General features: G+C 54.9%; 1 protein-coding gene across 1 annotated transcript in view; it reads right to left on the reverse strand.

The window, feature by feature from the left end:
- Window positions 1–16819, reverse strand: part of LOC111144820 (slit guidance ligand 1) — a 163680-nt gene that overhangs the window by 20387 nt on the left and 126474 nt on the right. Inside the window, exons 15-25 of the mRNA XM_022499320.1 lie at window positions 16665–16688; window positions 16384–16528; window positions 15693–15767; window positions 15365–15508; window positions 12413–12556; window positions 11952–12118; window positions 9878–10010; window positions 7626–7694; window positions 4930–5001; window positions 2701–2772; window positions 1889–1960 (exon numbers count right to left, since the gene is read on the reverse strand). Coding sequence (XP_022355028.1) covers window positions 1889–1960; window positions 2701–2772; window positions 4930–5001; window positions 7626–7694; window positions 9878–10010; window positions 11952–12118; window positions 12413–12556; window positions 15365–15508; window positions 15693–15767; window positions 16384–16528; window positions 16665–16688 — 1117 coding nt within the window. The remainder of the gene's footprint in view (window positions 1–1888; window positions 1961–2700; window positions 2773–4929; window positions 5002–7625; window positions 7695–9877; window positions 10011–11951; window positions 12119–12412; window positions 12557–15364; window positions 15509–15692; window positions 15768–16383; window positions 16529–16664; window positions 16689–16819) is intronic.

Consider the following 16819-nt stretch of genomic DNA (forward strand, 5'->3'; position numbering starts at 1 on the left):
AAATAAATGCAAATAATAAATGTAAATAAATAAATGTAAAATGAAAATAATAAATCCTACCACCTAGAACCTAGAGCCCTTTTTCCCTTTCATCTCATGGCAGACATCACGAGTCAGTCACTGCACTCTTCCCACGGAGTCCAGACCAGCACTGGAATCCTCGCTGTGGGCTCAATCAGTCCCCGTCAAACTCGCAGAACTGGTGAGCACAATACCTACTTCTCACTTCAGTCTTGGAGTAAACGAAACACAACAGATAAAGTATTCACACACAGTTAAGTACTGGCCCTCGATAAATAGTACATATTATTATTTATTTCCTCAAGTCTAAGGTTAACGCACTACTGATATAACATGCTTCAGGAAGTGAGGAGAAATATTATCATATTAAATAGATCATTTACTATAGGTAATGGTTTCATTCCCTATGCTACGATACACTATGATTTCAGAGATGAGCATGAAGAAAAGGCAAGTCTTCTCAATGGAGAAAACCCAGTGAGATTACGGGAAGAATGAGCCTCAGATGGCGATGCTGAGGGCTCCAGAGGGCTCTCTGAGGGAGTGTCAGCGCTCCACTGTGCACGTGAGTGTGGGTTCCAAGAACCCCCGGCGCCCCGGCTGCCGTGCTCCTGGCCTGATCCCTGCCTCGGCCTGGAGCTGGGACCTGGGACCGAGAGCTCAGCACCCAGACCCACCCCCAGAAGCAGGATGGGCCTGTCATGGCCCCGCTACTTTTTCTTTCTTTTTTTTCAGTTGTGGTAAAAACACACACAACACAAAATTTGCCATTTGGGCCATTTTAAGTGTACAGTTCAGGGGCATCCATGAGCACAATATTGTGCAACTCTCACCACTCTCGGGCTCTAAAGTGCTTCGTCACCCCCAAACAGGAACTCCCAACCCACTGAACAAGACTTCCCCACATGATCCTGCTCCTGGCACCCAGAAGCCTCCTTTCCCCTGCCTCTAGCTGGGGAGTCGACCATTCTGTACCCCACGTCAGAGGAATCAGACAACATCTGTCCTTCCAGGCCCAGCCTACGTCCCTCAGCATGTCACCAAGGCCTGGCCGTGTTTGTAACGGAGCCAGGCTTTTCTTCCTTCTTTCTTTCTTACAGCTGGAAAACACCCCATTGTATGTGGACACCACCTTTTGTCCAACAACTCGAGTTGCTTCTGCTTTTTGACTACCATGTGAAGGATACTGCTATGGCACGGGTGTACGAGTTTTCTGTTGTGAGAATCTGCTTCTGATTATCTGGGAAATCCACTCCTAGTGGATTTGCTGGGTCACAGAGTAATTCCACATTTAGCCTTTTGAGGAACTGAACATCCTGCCTTTTACAACGCCACATGGTCCTGTCAGCTAAATGGCTCTGGAAGCAATCCTGCATCGAATACAGCATTTCTTGGGGGTAGTAAATGTCCAGAGCTCTTCCCCCACCCTGTGAAGTCAGAGGCTCCAGAGAGGAGCCATGCTTAAGAGCACGGGCTTCTGAGCCAGAAGACTCTGGCCCCTACCAGCTGTGCAGCTTTGGGCAAGCTTCTCCCATTTTCTGGGCCTGTTTCCTCATGTGTAAAATGGAGATCATTGTACCCACGTTGAGGGAAGGCTGTGAGGATTAGGTCAGCTGACGCAGTCCATAAGGGCATTACTCCTCATAGGACTGCTTAGGAAGAACAGTCCTCAAGCCCCACTGCTGGGACTGAGGAAACAACATGTAAGGTCTGAGATGGGGGCTGCTTGAAGTTCATGAGCTTGACTAGCTTCAGGGTAAAAGCCATCAACTCTGCCAGCTCCGGAGGTGGGGGGAGGGGTCTTCCTTGGAATCCAAGCTCTGTTGAAATCCAAAAAGGCCTCGAGAATTGGCCCGAAGTTACTTACAGGTGAGACAAGGAGGTCACGTCCGTGAAGATGCCCTCTTGGAGAGTGGAGATGTCATTGCCATGCAGGGACCTGAGGAGAGAAGAGGCTGTCGGTGCCTCACCCAGGGACAGAGATCCGAGAACTGATGGAGGCGTGTGTCGTGCTCCTCCATGGGTCTGTCATGGCCAGAGGGAGATGGCCCTCAGCTCAGAGACCTGGCCCCACTAGCCACTGGCAAGGGAGAGGGAGCCCCTCATAACCCAAGTAGATGACCCCATGCCCGCCCTCTCCTGGCCAGCGAGCCTGAGGCGTAGGCTCCCCCTGGGTGAACAGGTTACCATGGCCAGCCACAGGTTGAGGGTAAAGAATGTCCCCGTGCCCCAGGCTCGGCTGCCGGGGGCTGGGTCCCATGCATGAATCATCAAGGGGCCCTCCTAACAGGCGTGAAGGCGGGCTTTGATCACAGGGCAAAAACCTCCCAGTGGGAATTCTTAGAAAAGGTTCACAAATCTCTTGCGAACATTCTCCACCTGAACCGGAAACTCACAGGCAAACAAGGGGCCACCTTATGTTCAATGGCACTCCCCACACACACTGCTCCCCCAAACACAATGTGGGGCAGATCACAACCCCCCATTTCTCAGTTTCCCATTCGTTCTTCAGCCTCCGGGGCTTGAATGAACACGGGCAGGCCTGCTATCTCGGGACACTATCGGCCCTGCTGGGGCCACACACATGGAGACATGTCTGCCCACCAGGTGGGTCACAGTCCCCCCACCCCCCACGGTAGGCTGGATTTTCATGGAGGAATGAAGAGCGGGGAGACTTACAGCAGGCGCAGGGAGCGCAGCCCCTGGAAGGCCAGAGGAGGGATGCACTGGAGGGCGTTGTAGCTCAGGATCCTGTGAGAAGAGAAGGAGGATGAGGGAGGACCGGGGGTAGGGGGCGGGGAGGAAGGAGAGACCAGGACAGGGAGGGGACGGTGCAGCAAAATGAGGGAGGCCTGAAAAAGGGAGGGGGCACAGGCTGAGCCCCAGGCTAGTAAGTCCTGTGACCTGGCCACGTGCCCCAGCCCTTTTATGCCTCCTTCAGTTCCCTCAGCTGCAGAGCAGGGACAAAAACGATGACAACTTGGTAGGGCTTTCCTGTGGGTAAGGGGAAATGACCCAGGTGAAGTCTTCACCACGCCGTGCCCAGCTCCCCATGAGCCTTCAGTGAGGACACTGGGCACACTCCCCTGCAGAGGCTGCCCCAGTGATGGCCGGAGTTGGTGTCCCTGTTAAGTTGTCCCCTAACCAGTCCCAGCCTCACTCCTGGAGAAGACAGGTGAAGTCTGGGCCCACCTAGTGATGTGCTATTAAGAAGCTGTGATGGGGGCACCTGGGTGGCTCAGTGGGTTAAGCCTCTGCCTTTGGCTCAGGTCATGATCTCAGGGTCCTGGGATCAAGCCCTGCATTGGGCTCCCTGCTAAGCAGGGAGTCTGTTTCTCCCTCTGTTCTCTCCCTCTCCCTCTCTCAAATAAATAAATAAAATGTTAAGAAAAAAAAAAAAAGACAAAGAAGAAGTTGTGACAGTGTTGGCAAGGGGCTGTGACCGCCCCCCTCCCCTACCCCCCCGCTCCGTCATAAACATGGGGATTGAGGCCCTACAGGGAGAGAGAACTTCCCCAGGATGCTGTAATTAAGTCCCTAAGCTGGCTTTTTAAGTCACCTTCTCAGCTTCCTGGGTCCACAGGCTACACCACTCTCCCGCATAGCTTCCAAATGAACGAAAGAGCAAGCGCAGACAGGCAGGTTGACGGTAAAGGAAACAACTCTCACAACAGTCCCACACGTCCGTCAGTGGTATGACAGATATGGAGCCATACAGTGGGAGACCACCACTCACTGACCAGGAGCAGGGAGCGACCCGTGCAGGGACAGGGAGGAAGGTCAGAGTAACTATGCTGGCTGGAGAAGCCAAACAAGAGAGAGGACTGTGGGAGAAGTCCCTTCATGTAAAACTCCAGGTGGTTCACACTCGTCCATACAAGTCTGGGTGGGCAGTGTGGGGGCAGGAGTGGCAGAGGAAGGGCTGTCACAGGGCGTGAGGAGACTTCTGGGGGTTAATGGAAGAGGTCACTGCATGGATTGTGGTGATGGTTCCGTGGATGAGAACATAAGTCAGGCTGTAGCCACCTGTGGGCTTTCAGTATGTACAACTGGCTTTTCTAAAATAATCAGAGTGAGGAGATGCTCCCGTCCCAGGGACGGGCTCTGTGTCCCCTTGCAGGGGCCGGAATCACTGAGAGCAGGACTGTCCAGCCCCGGCACTATGGACAACTCTCTATTGGTGTTTAGCAGCAAAACCCCGGCCAGTGGCTCCCCCGACCCCCTCCAGCCGTGACCTGCCCCCCCAAAGTGTTTCCAATATGACCAAATGTCCCCGAGGGGGCAAAATCAGCCCAGCTGACGGCAGCTTCAGCACCGGCTCAGGAAGGCTCTGACAGGGGACCCGGTTGATGTTAGACCTCATGGCAAATAAGCACAGGTGCGGAACCAGCATTTCATGGCCTCGAGCCCACGTTCTGCTCCAGGGGCGTCTGGCTGGGTCATGACCCTGTCCATTTTTCTGGGTCTTGGCTCAATATAAGTTCAAAAATGGGCAAAATGAAACTCCCTTGTATGGACTGCATAGGTAGATGGCAAGACTGTAAAGAAAATCAAAAAGTAATTGCCATAAAGGTCAGGTGAGGCACAGTCTGGAGATGGGAGAAAGGGGGAAGGATCAGGAAGGGATGGGGGAACTTTTGGGGTGTTGAGTTCTATTTTTTTGCCTTAGGTATTCACATATGGGCCAGCTCTATGACTATTTGTTAAATGGTACATTTATATTTTTTGCATTTTTCTGTGCGAATGCTATATTTCCCTTAAATAAAAAATTTAGTTCTTTTCTTTCCGGCTGGCAGGCCCCAGGCACACTCCCCGGGGGTGACGCCGTGGGTGCCAGTGGGGCTCGGGGGACGTCTCAGTGGCCAGAGCACTTGTGCCCTCCCTCCACCTCCCCGCCCTGGGACTCACAGGGTGGTGAGCTGGCTCATGTTGGTAAAGGAGGAATTGCTTAAGGAGCTGATCTTGTTGTTACTCAAGTCCCTGGAAGACAAAAATACATTGTTTAGAAAGGAAGAACTCTAGCCTGCTCTCAGCTATAGGCTCCTCCCCTCCCCCACTCTGCCCATGGCAGCCCTCCCTCCGCCAGATGGCAGGGGGGGGGGTGCAGGAGTGGTAGAGAGGGGCATTGGGTGCACAACTAGCTACAGCGCTCTGTTCTGCTCTCCGAACCCCCACTCCATCTCTAGGGCTGCCTGTCTCCATTTCCTTATCCCCACCCCAGGCTTCTGCCCCCTTCCCCCCTGGAAATGCTCCCACGGAGGAGACAGGCTGCCTCTGAACGACCAGATCTAGTGGGTTCTGTGCTTTCTCCTCTTGCTAGCACTTAGCTAGCTCCTTCCTAGCCCTGCCCCAATCCAGTGGGAAGACAGTAACCACCGTTTTTCAAATGAAGACACGAGGTCTCAGATGAAGCCCGTCCAGGGTCCCAGCTGACACCCCTCTTCTCAAACTTCTCGCCTCCCCTCCCCATCTTTCCTTCCTCAGACCCCGGACTTGCTTCCCACACTTCCCTCCATCTCCTTGGCCACGCCTCCTCAGTCTCTGGGTGAAGCTTCTTTCCCAGCCAAACCTGCCTTCAGACCTTCTCCCCGTAGTCCACTCTGGGAGCCTCAGGGGACAGGGATGGATGCTCTAGGCTTTCCTCCCCACCACAGGCAACAGTGCTCTCTGTGGGGCAAGCAGCCTGGCTTGTGAACTCCCCTCCAGAGACACTCAAAGTCCAGTCCACATCTTGGCGTCTTCCCCCACCCACCCAGAAACACCAGCCTCAGCAGCCCCACCACCCCCTCTCTCTCAGCCTCCTCTCCCCTTCTACTCCATCTCTCTCCCAGCTTCTGGCTCAGGTGCTACCTCATCTCGTACCTGCAGCTTTGCCCCCTTTCAACCCATCTTCCACGTGGGTGGGCATCACCACCATCCTTCTAGACACAAATCTAAGTCACTTCCCTGCCAAATCCTGCAGCTGCCCCCACTTGCCTAAAAAATTGGCCCAGACACCTGCTAAGTGCTCTGGGTTCTGGCCCACCTCTCCCTCACTGGCTCCCGCATGCCTGGTGTGGATTTGCTACCCTTCCTGACATTCTCTTGCCCCTGTTTCCTCTGCCCACTGGTGAGCTCTGCCTCTGCCCCAGCCCCCCACACTGAGTCCATCACCACCTGCCGCCCCCCAACCCCGCCACTTTGAGCCAGAGCCCTAGTGTGCATTTCCCTCTGTTGGAACACTCATCAGTCCCATGACTTTGTATGCCCCAAGTCTCCCTCTGCATGCACCCCAGACCACCACTTTTAGGGGGAGGGCCGTGACTTAGGGGCCTTCATATCTCCTCACTTCATGCCTCTCTTGGCTCAGGAAATATTTGTAACATGAAACCATATGCCCTGCCTTCAACTTGCCTTCATGAACATTCTTCTAGCTAATCTCATTCAAGACCAGTCCCTTGTTCTTAGGACCCACTGAGGTTCTTCCCCTGAGCACTCAGCACACTGGGTGGCCCCTCCTTGTGATGGGCAAGGATTGGCTGCACATCGGTCCTCTCTCCCTCCTTCCCTCCCAGGTGTATCTGAGCTACCAGTGCAGCTGCCCCAAATCAGAGCAGAGAAAGGGCGTCTACGTCTTTGCTACTCTGTCACCAGCCACCAAACCACTGCCCTCTGTCCCCTCCCCACCATGGGAATGGGCAAAACACATCTGCTAGGTCTTTAGCAAAGACAGATACACCAGAGCTTCGAGATTCTGGAAGCCAGTGCTACTCAGAGTAGCCGGTCCCTGAACCAAATGTCCCACAACCAGGAACTTCTGCCAAAGTCCATATCACTTATGACACTGAAACACATGACGCAGTTTAGCTAATAGCTTTGTCACGTAACACTTTGTCAGTGAAGGAAGCAAGACATTGATTTACCTTCTGGTGCAAGTTTCTTATCTAGCTGTGGACCCGTGACCAACAGTCCTCTAGGGACCCCTGGTCTATTTACCGCACCTGTGGAGCTCCGCTCCAGGCCCGACTGAGATGGAAGGCCATCTATCTGGACTTCTTTTGGGGGAGAATCTGGCCAATGAGCAGGCCAGGACAACTGAGGTGAAGTGTTAATTAGGCTGGAAGGCTAAGAGGAACTGAAGTTATTTTGAGGCTTATCTCATGTACTTTCGTGGGGTGAAATAACAGAAAAAGATGTTAGCCTAAAGAAAAAGAGTCACAGATGTGAATTTGTAGCTGCCATATTTCATGTTTGGCCTGGGGACCATGGTGGAACTGAGAAGTTTCCCATCAGCCTCTTCTGCTCTGGCTCTCTCCTTCGCCAGGATAACCCTCGTTAGCAATCATTCTCAGCCCAGAGGGAGGCTTGGGGTGATGCTCTGGGCAGAAGCGGACAGGGTCCAGCCCAAGTGAGCCGGGAACATGCCATTCCCAAGTACGACCACTAGGTGGCAACACAGCTCTATGCAAGGACCTTCTAGGCGGGAAGGGGCAAAATTCAAAACCTGATCAGTCCAAAGTGGGGTGGTAGGGAATCCCAGGAAATCTGGAGCCAGAGGGTTAGATACCAGGGGCCCCCTGGCCTCTGAGGCAGGCCTGGGATCCTTGAGAGGCCTAGATACTCACACAAGCTGCAGGTACTTGAAGGTGGACAGCTGTCCCGGAACAAGTGTGAACTGATTGCCGTCCAAGTAGCTACGGGAGAGAACACAACCGTTAGTGGGTGCTGGGAAGCATCCCTGCCCCAGCAGGCTTGCCGGCTCTGCTCCACTCCACTCCACTCCTCTCCTCCCCTCCACGCAGGCCACACAACTGGTCCAGAATCGCTATCCGGAGGAGAAAACATACACTCTCTTAAGCACGTGGGTAGGTGCCAGCCAAAGAACTTGGTAAAAGACCTGAGACACAAAGCCTCCTTCGGCTTCCTTCCTTCCCCTGCCTCACCCTCTCAGCCTCCTCCCTGTTGGTGGGCACCCCCCTGGGGGCTCCCTGCTGGGCCCCTCACCCATCCCCTCTCTGCCCCCATGGTTTTCCTGGCCAGACAGGACTGATCTGCACATTGGTCCCTCCCAGGCCCACCTGCCAGGCCAGGCCCCTCACCAGCTAGCAGGGCCCCTCTGCTCCTGCTGGCAAAGTGTGTGGGGCTGGTCCTGTGGAAGCCCCAGATCCAGACAGGCCCAAACCTGAGCTCAGTGTTTTCCACCCAAACTGGCTTCCTCTGACTCCATCAGCATCGCACCCATGTCCTACCCACCTAGGCTCAGGACCCTGTTGGGGATGCTCCCACTCACTCAACAGTGCCCCAGGGCCACTGACTCTCCTGCCTACTGGTCGCTGCTCATTTGCTGTGTTCCAGACTCACATCTCCCCTGACTGCACACGATCACCCACGCCTGGACTCCTGCCGCTGCCTCTGTCTGTTCCCCCACCTTGGTCTCCCTGCTGGGACACACTATATACACCACCTCCCAAGTTGTGGTTCTCAAAGCCAAGGCCACCAGAAATCCTAACACTCCCGAAGCTTCCCCTTGTCTGTGGGATGGTGCTTGGGATTCAAGATGCTGTGAAGGTCACCTACCTGCCCCCAGCCATCCTTGCTAAGCAGTGGCCCAAAGACCAGGAGCTGAAATCGCAGCTGGGCTCCCTGCTCTGGACCCCCACCAACCACAGCCCTCAGGATGGCCCGCCCCCAACCTCCAAAGATCCAGAGAAGAGCAAAACCAGGGCCTTACTCACTCTGACCCATCACTGTGTCATACAAAGTGACTTCCCACCCATCTCATGCGACCATCTCAACGAATCAATACACCCATTGTCAATACATCCCAGTGGCCCCATTTGACAGCCTGGAAAATGAAGGCTTAGAGAAGTCGAGTGACCTTCCCAGCCTCCGCACTTCAGCAACCTCTGTCAAAGAAAGCAGGCTGTCCCCCCTGTCCCATTATGCTCAAGGTTGCTATGAGGCACCAAGGAGAAAGCAGGTCACTAACGGGATGACAGAAAACTGGGCAAAGGACAGGGTGGCAGGCCACAGGACAAGGACAGCAGTGGTTGATGTGCTTGGGAGGAAAGAGCCTGCCTCACTGGTAAAGATAGAAACATAAATGAAAACCTCATGTGCTCCTTGCAAGGGAAGAAAAGCACAGCCTGGAGGGACCAATCCCAGGGGAGGGACCATAGCCTCTTATTTGGGGGTGTCTGTTGAAGAAGCCCAGATCTCCATCTCTGTGTGTCACACACACAGACATCTACACCCCCGCGCAAGCTCAGATACCACATCCAAATCAACAAAGAATTTAGCACCGTGACGCCCAGAATTCACGGGGGGGGGGGGGCAGGGGGGGGGGGGGAGTGGTGGGAGGAAGGCCATTTCCATACCCGGCCAGTAGGGGGTGCAAAGGCAAGGACTTTTCTGGAAGGCTGTTAATGCAAAAGGCAGCAAGAGTCCTAACAATGCATTATTCTTTAGCAGCTTCACTGAAGGGATAGTCGCCTTGGCACTATTTATAATAAACAATCTAGTAAAACATTGGAAAGGACTCTCCAGCAAAGGGGGATTTGTTATGTAGATCATAGTAGAGTCATGGGGTAGAATACCATATGGCCAGCAAAAATACACATCTGTGGGAGCTTTCATCGCAGAAGGGGACGCTGAGGAGGTGATGTGAAGTGGAAAACACACGTTACTTCTTATTTGAACAGCAGGCATCAGCTGAGAATGAGAAAGCAGCCACTGTGGGGGACTCAGGCTGGCGGGTGACTACAGGGGGTCTTCTTGGAACCCGTGTCTCCTGCAACACCCTAACTCCAAGCCCTTGTCAACCACTGTCCGTTCTCTGTCACCTTGTCCCCCCGACGCCAGGCCTGGGACTACTCACAGTTCCGTGACGTTCTTGGGGATGCCCTTGGGCAGGGCCTGGAGGTGCTTGTTGCTACATCGGACCACCGTGTCCAGGCAGGAACATTCCTGGGGGCACTGGGGGCGGGGCAGGCAGCCCCCCTCCTCCTGGCCTGGGGAAGAAGGCCCGAAGCCACGTCAGTGAGGGGACAGGCCTTCTTAGGGCCTCGTGCGGCTGGGGCCCTGCTCCACGGTGCCTGGGAAGACCTTCTCTGACAGATTCCCAGGCTCCAGGAAGTCTCCTCTTAGCTGTACCCCTTTCCCACCAGGAACAAAGCCCCCCCGGCCTGTTCTGAGGTTGAGATGGGTCTTGGGTCAATCTCCTGCCTCAGATCCAAGGTGGACGAAGGCACTGCACAGAAGGAGGATGGCAACACACTGTTTCTTGAGCACCTACTGTGTGCCAGACACTATGCTGACCATCATCTCTTTAACATGCACTAACAGGCCACTAGCTCCCCTAGAACGCATGTACCAAGGAGAGAGGCTTGTCTCTTTCCTTTTCTTTGCTCCCATAAGGAGCCCTGCCCCTGGAGCAGAGCCTGGCACACAGCGGCCCTCAAAGCAGACCAGCTGAGTGAACACATGAATGGATGTGTACTTTACTGAGGCCTGAAGAGGGTCCCTAACCTGCTCACCTCCGAAGGCTGCTCAGAGGCCTCACAGGGTCCACCCCCACATCCGGCTGACGCAGAACAGGCTCCTGTCACACGTCCTTCTTGTATTCATCCATTCTTTCAGCAAATACTGCCGAGAGGCCTCTGCCTGCCTTCCCTTCTTCTGACTGGGGGCAGGACAACTAATAAGGACACTGCGGCAGGAGTGGCTGTGGGCACTAGATGACCGCGACAGTGGGGAGGCTGGCTGTGGGCAGGTACCGTGCAATATGGATGAATTCCCTGAGTCCTCAAGCCAGCTCTCTGGCAGGTGTGCTATGAGCCCAATTTAGAGATGAGGAAACCGAGGGCAGAGGGGTAGGGTATCTTGCCCAATGTTCCCCTAGCCTGGAAGCGGTGGCACAGGACAGGAATTGAAGCCGGCCGCCGCCAGAGCCTGCCTGCTCAGCCGCCTCGTTCTACCTCCCAGCAAAACATCACATCTTTCACCTCGAGGAAGTTCTCCTGTGGGGCTGAGTTGAAGAGAGCTGTCTGCCAGGATGTCCCACCAGGCAGTGTGTGGCATGAGAGCAGAGCTCTGGGAATGTCCGAACACCAAGCAGCAGGGGTGGTTAAATCCATCCCGACACTCTCCACACAACGAATTTCATGTCACAAATGTCCACACTGACGGCACTGCATGACCCTAGGTGTGTCAGGTGTGTTTGCACACACACACACACACACACACACACACACACACACAGCAAAGCTCAGGAAGGTCACACAGCGAATAGTGACAAGAGTCATTCAGGGCTGGGAAGCAGGAGGGGGGACATATTTGTGATCTTTTTACTCTTTTGGATTGTCTGTGGTTGCTTTTGAAGGAAATGATGATGCCTCCCTTTGTAATAAGAAAAGTAAAAAGAGGGGCCGCCTGGGGGGCTCAATTGGTTAAATGTCTGCCCATGGCTCAGGTCATGATCCTGGAGCCCCAGGATCAAGTCTAGGATCAAGTCCCACACCAGGCTCACCCAGACATGGCTGTGAGAAGTGACCGGGTTTCCCATGGGGAGGAGGGGGGCCCGGGAAGGTCCCACTGCCCCTCACGGACACGGGGAAGTGAGCCTGGAGCGCTGAGGCACAGCCAGGAGGCAGATCTGTCCCTGCGTGAGGCATACTTCTATTAAAAAACACACTAACGGGTGAACTGTGATTTTTTTTCTGAGTGATGGAATAATAGGTAATGTTTATTTTCTTCTTTTATCCATAGTTCCCCATTTTTTAAACAATAAGCATATTATTGTTTTTAAAATCCCACGAAGCCACTGCCAGGCAGGGGTCGGTGCAGGACGAAGAGGGGGGTCTCCCTGCTCTCCCCCCACACACACACCAGAGCCCTCCTCTCCAGGGCTGCCAGCCCGCCTCTCCCCTCCTGCCCAGGAGCCCACAGCTTACCTTCCTCACACTTGAAGTCCGGGAAGGCCACATCCTGTAGGGGGATCTGCCGCAGAAAGTCTGGGTTCTGGCACCGCGGGTTCCCGGTCACGATCTTCCTCCTCCGCAGCCAGTCGCCCAGCCAGGCCAGCTGGCAGTTGCAGTTGAAAGGGTTGGCCAGAAGGTTTCTGGAAGAGGCGGCCGTGTGACCAGCAACACACCCTGCCAGGCACGGTTTCCCTGCATAGCCCTCTCGCGCCTCCGCAGACAGGCCACGCAGCCACACAGCCACCCGGGGCTCCCTCCTAGATGGCCAGCACTTATGAAGACATGGCATCCGGACACAGTGGGACCCCAGGGAACACGAGCGCCCGACACCCCCGCAGTGAGTAACAACCATCAGGAGGGCGGGTGGCCGCCAGGGAGCGAACGCTGCTGTCAGAGCCCCAGGCCTGCCCGCCCTCCCTCCCAGCCAGACTTACAGCGTGGAGAGGGCCTGGAGGGTGTCGAAGGCCCCGGGCGAGATGGTGGCGATCTGGTTGTCATAGAGCGAGAGGAGGCGGACGTTGCGCAGGCCCGTGAAGCTGTCATTGTGGATGCAGCTGATGCGGTTGTTCCTCAGCATCCTGGGGGGCAGGAAGGGGACAGCCCCCACTGTGCCCTGCCGCCATCCAGCTGCCCGCACTGTGCCCCCCCCAGATCCCCCAAAAAGTCTCCTCTCAAGGCAGTGAGCCAAGATGGAGGACTGCAGCACCAGGACCCCCTGCACCTGTGCCCCCTCCGGACCCTCCCCCCTAGATGTTCCCCTGTCCATCCTGCCACCGCCTTCACTCCCTGGGTGCCCAAGGCACCCCCAGGCCAGCTCCACATTCACCCCCAGGGACACTTGCTTAAAACCTACACCTGGTTGTGTTCCTCTCCAGCCTGAAGCCCCAGGGGTGCCCTGACTGCCCACAGAACAACGTCTCCCCTCTTTACTGTGACCTGGGGGAGCCTGTCTTACTCAGCCCTGGACAAGCGTCGCCCACTCCCGAAGAGAGCGACACACCTGCGCTCATCTGGCCTGCGGGCCTGCATCACCACACCCCTCCCTGGCTATGGTTTCCTTCTAGAATGACTCCTTTCCTCACGTATGTCTGTGAAAGTCTCTGTTCACCCTCAAAAACCTGGCTCAATCCCCCCCACACAAAACCAAGCTTGACCCAGGATAGGTAACTCACAAAAGAAATTAAAATGGCTTATGAAAGTTGATAAAAAATGTTTAAACTTACTAGTCATCAAGGACACATAAGCACATTGAGTCTTTGCCTGACAAATAGCAAAATAAATAAAAATATAATAATAATGCCCAGGGTCATTGTGGGGGAATGGGTACTTTGACACTTGGGCTGGCAGGAGAGTGACTCGGGGCCTCCCTGGAAGTGACAGGCACCAAAGACCCTGAAAGGGCCCTTCATGCTTTCTTCCAGCCAGGCTTCTTCTAGGAATTTATCAAAAGGGAAGAATCCGGGGCACCTGGGTGGCTTAGTGGGTTAAAGCCTCTGCCTTCAGCTCAGGTCATGATCCCAGGGTCCTGGGATCGAGCCCCGTGTTGGGCTCTCTGTTCAGAGGCAAGCTTGCTTCCTCCTCTCTCTCTGCCTGCCTCTCTGCCTACTTGTGATCTCTGTCTGTCAAATAAATAAAATCTTTAAAAAAAAAAAAAAAAAAAAGGGAAGAATCCTGGGGCGCCTAGGTGGCTCAGTGGGTTAAAGCCTCTGCCTTTGGCTCAGGTCATGATCCCAGGGTCCTGGGATCGAGCCCTGCATTGGGCTCTCTGCGAAGCAGGGAGCCTGCTTCCCTTCCTCTCTCTCTGCCTGCCTTTCTGCCTACTTGTGATCTTCTCTGTCATATAAATAAATTAAAAAAAAAAAAAAGGGAAGAATCCTGGAGGGGCACAGAATTTCGTGATAAAGATATCAATCACAACATTGCTTATAACAAAAATTAAAATAGCCCAAATTTCCAATAATTACATAATATGTAGTCCTTCAAAATGATGTTGTAAAGGAAATTTAATGATACGTACAGGTGCTCGCATTGTGTTTAAGGACAAAGCAGGTCACTGAATAAAATGGATTCTAGGGTTCTGTTCAGAAATAGCTACATGGAATCATCCCGTGTGCGGTGGACAGATGCGTGTGAATGCCAACGTACATGGGGGTGCATGAGACCGGAAAGGTGGCTGCTCGTTACCCGTGGTAGCAGGGGTCATTTGTGTGTGGTGGCGGGGTTCTGGCCTTTCTCCGGCGCCTGCACTGTGGCTCCCGTGTGCTGCTCTGCCCCAGCTCTGCCCCAGCACCCCCTGCCCCTCTCCTCCATCCCCCTCCAAGCCTCCCTCACGGGGACCCCAAGCACTGAAGAGCCCACAACACCCTCATTCGAGGACGCCCTGGCCAGGTTGAGGACAAGCAGGGCAGCCCTGTAAGCACAGCTTGGGAAAGCAGCCCCACCCGATTCACACGTGACAAAAGCAAGTAGCGAAACACAACACAAAAGGAATCCCCGTTTTGTAAAACAAGCCAACAGAAAAACACAGAAAGCCACAGGAAATCTCTCCATGTATTCATTTCCTTTACATGAATCCCACGGTAAGTGCTCGGGAAACAGATCGCTAGCCCTACAGCCGGGCGGGGGGGAGCTGTGCTGCCCAACGTGGTAGCTATCAGCCACATGTAGCTGTTGATGATTAAGATGAAATGAAATTCAGAATTTTGTGTCTTAGTGGCGCTAGCCACACGTCAGGAACTCCAGAGCTACCCGTGGCTACTGACGGGACAGTGTGGACGTGGGACACTTCAGTCAACATAGGAAGCCCAACTGGACAGCACAGTCTACTGCACGCTCGGAAGGTCTACATGGTCATCAGAGGGGCTGGCGCTGTCTGGGTGGAAAGAGGGTGCTCCCTGAGGGAGGGATTACCCCAGGATCCTACTGAGTCCTGATGTCTGGTCAGCTCTGGCCAGGCTCTGGGTCACAGGATCCTAGAATTTCAGAGATGATGGGCCCTCCCTGCTCCCCCATCTGTGCTGGCTGAGTCACCTCAGCCATGTGCCCCTTGGGGCCACCCAGCCCTCCCACCTCCATCCCTGCTGGCCACTCCTGAACAAACACACAGGGGAGCTCTTGCAGCCTAACTGGAGGGCAGCTAGAGGGGAACCCCCAATGGGGCCCACCTTCGCTCACCCCTTCACTGGGCATCAACCCCACTCCCCAGGTGACATCTGATCACCGGCTCCACCGGCCCCACCACAGGCAGGGTCCCCAGCTGTCCCTCGGCCGCTGCAAGCTGGGGTTAGGGGAAGAGGGAGTCTCTCATCCTCTCAGCGCAAACGCCCACACTCTGGCTTTGGTTTGCCTGGGGCAGACCGGCCCTGCTCCCTGGACTGCACACTCACAGGGTCCTCAGGCCATCCAGACCTCGGAACATGCCGCTCCGGATGGACTCCAGCTGGTTGGCGGTCAGGTGCAGCTCACTCACAGAGGCTGCGCCCTCGAAGGCCCCATCTTCGATTTCTGACACCTTGTTGTTGCTCAGATTGCTGGACAGGAGGCAGCAGTGGGATGATGGAGCTGGGGATCCCCGCCCCCGCCCCCACCTTCCAGTACCCGCCCCCTGCACAGGAGCCCTGCCTCCCCGCTGGGAGCGCCCCCACACCCAGTATCTGCATTCTCCCTCCCCAGCCGGGAGTCCTCACTGCCACCTCCCGCCAATGGGTAACTCACATCTTCTTCAGATGAGTGAGTTTTTTAAATATCCCAGTGGCCTCCAGGATGGAAATCTCATTGTTGTTTAATCGTCTGTAAGAGGCAATGAAGAGAACTCACACATTCATAAATGACAGACATGAGAGTATCTTCTAAATTGAGATTATTTGGGACTCAGACAGGGTTCCCAGAATTTATCTGGCAAGGCAAACGGATCCTATTTCAAAGGAAGGATGGATGGGCATACTGGGGGGTATTTTTAACGTTAAAAATGCCACAAAAATGTACCTACACAAATGACAGGCATGTGTAGCTATTCACGGACGCGCACACACATGAGCACAAATTTACATTTTTAAAGAAAGAAAACAGCTGAAGGATGGCTTAAGAGCCAACTTGATCTGATGGGATCATATCCCCCAGAAGAAGGCAAAAGCATGACTGAGAATCGCTCCCCCCAGTTCAGGCTGCCGACCTGCCCGTGGGCCCGAGATTTCTTTGAGGGTCTGAGGCTGTGATTGGGAGCAGAGGGGCTGTGGGGGGTGGTGGGAGGGTGGGGAGCCGCTCCCTGCCACACCCACAGCTGCCACGCTGGGGTCTTCCACACTCCCCGACAGAGCTGGACCAGAGGGAAACCCAGAGCAGATCCAGGGGGGTTAGTGGGGCTGGGGGCAGGCAGGGGCGGCATGCAGAGGGCAGGGGGCCTCACAGTTCGGCTGTGGACTGGGGGATGCGCTCGGGGATCTTGGTTAGCTTCAGGCTGGAGCACTCAGCCAGGCTGGCCTCACAGCGGCACTTGTGGGGACAGACGGCATCGCTGTTACACTCGCTGTTCAGCTGGTAATCCTCCGTGCCTGCGGGGACAGGGCAGGGGCTGGGGGCTGAGCAGCCCAGGGCAGGGCCTCCCCGGCCCCCCCACAGCCTGCTGCCCCTACCCACCCACTGTCATCGGCCCCCCCGACTGGACTCAGTCCCCCCCCACTCTCCTACCTGGAATGAAGTACTGCTCTTTGGCTGGGGAGAGAAGCAGAAGCACCATGAAGCTGCCATCCTCTAAGGCTTGCAGAAGAGCCCAGGCTCCAAACCCACTGCCCAGGTGAGGGCACCCCAGGAACAACACTGGGGTCCCAAATCCGGGCTTCAGA

The sequence above is a fragment of the Enhydra lutris genome, unplaced genomic scaffold, assembly GCF_002288905.1.
Source record: "Enhydra lutris kenyoni isolate GAN:26980312 unplaced genomic scaffold, ASM228890v2 scaffoldscaffold12, whole genome shotgun sequence".
NCBI classification, from domain to species: domain Eukaryota; kingdom Metazoa; phylum Chordata; class Mammalia; order Carnivora; family Mustelidae; genus Enhydra; species Enhydra lutris.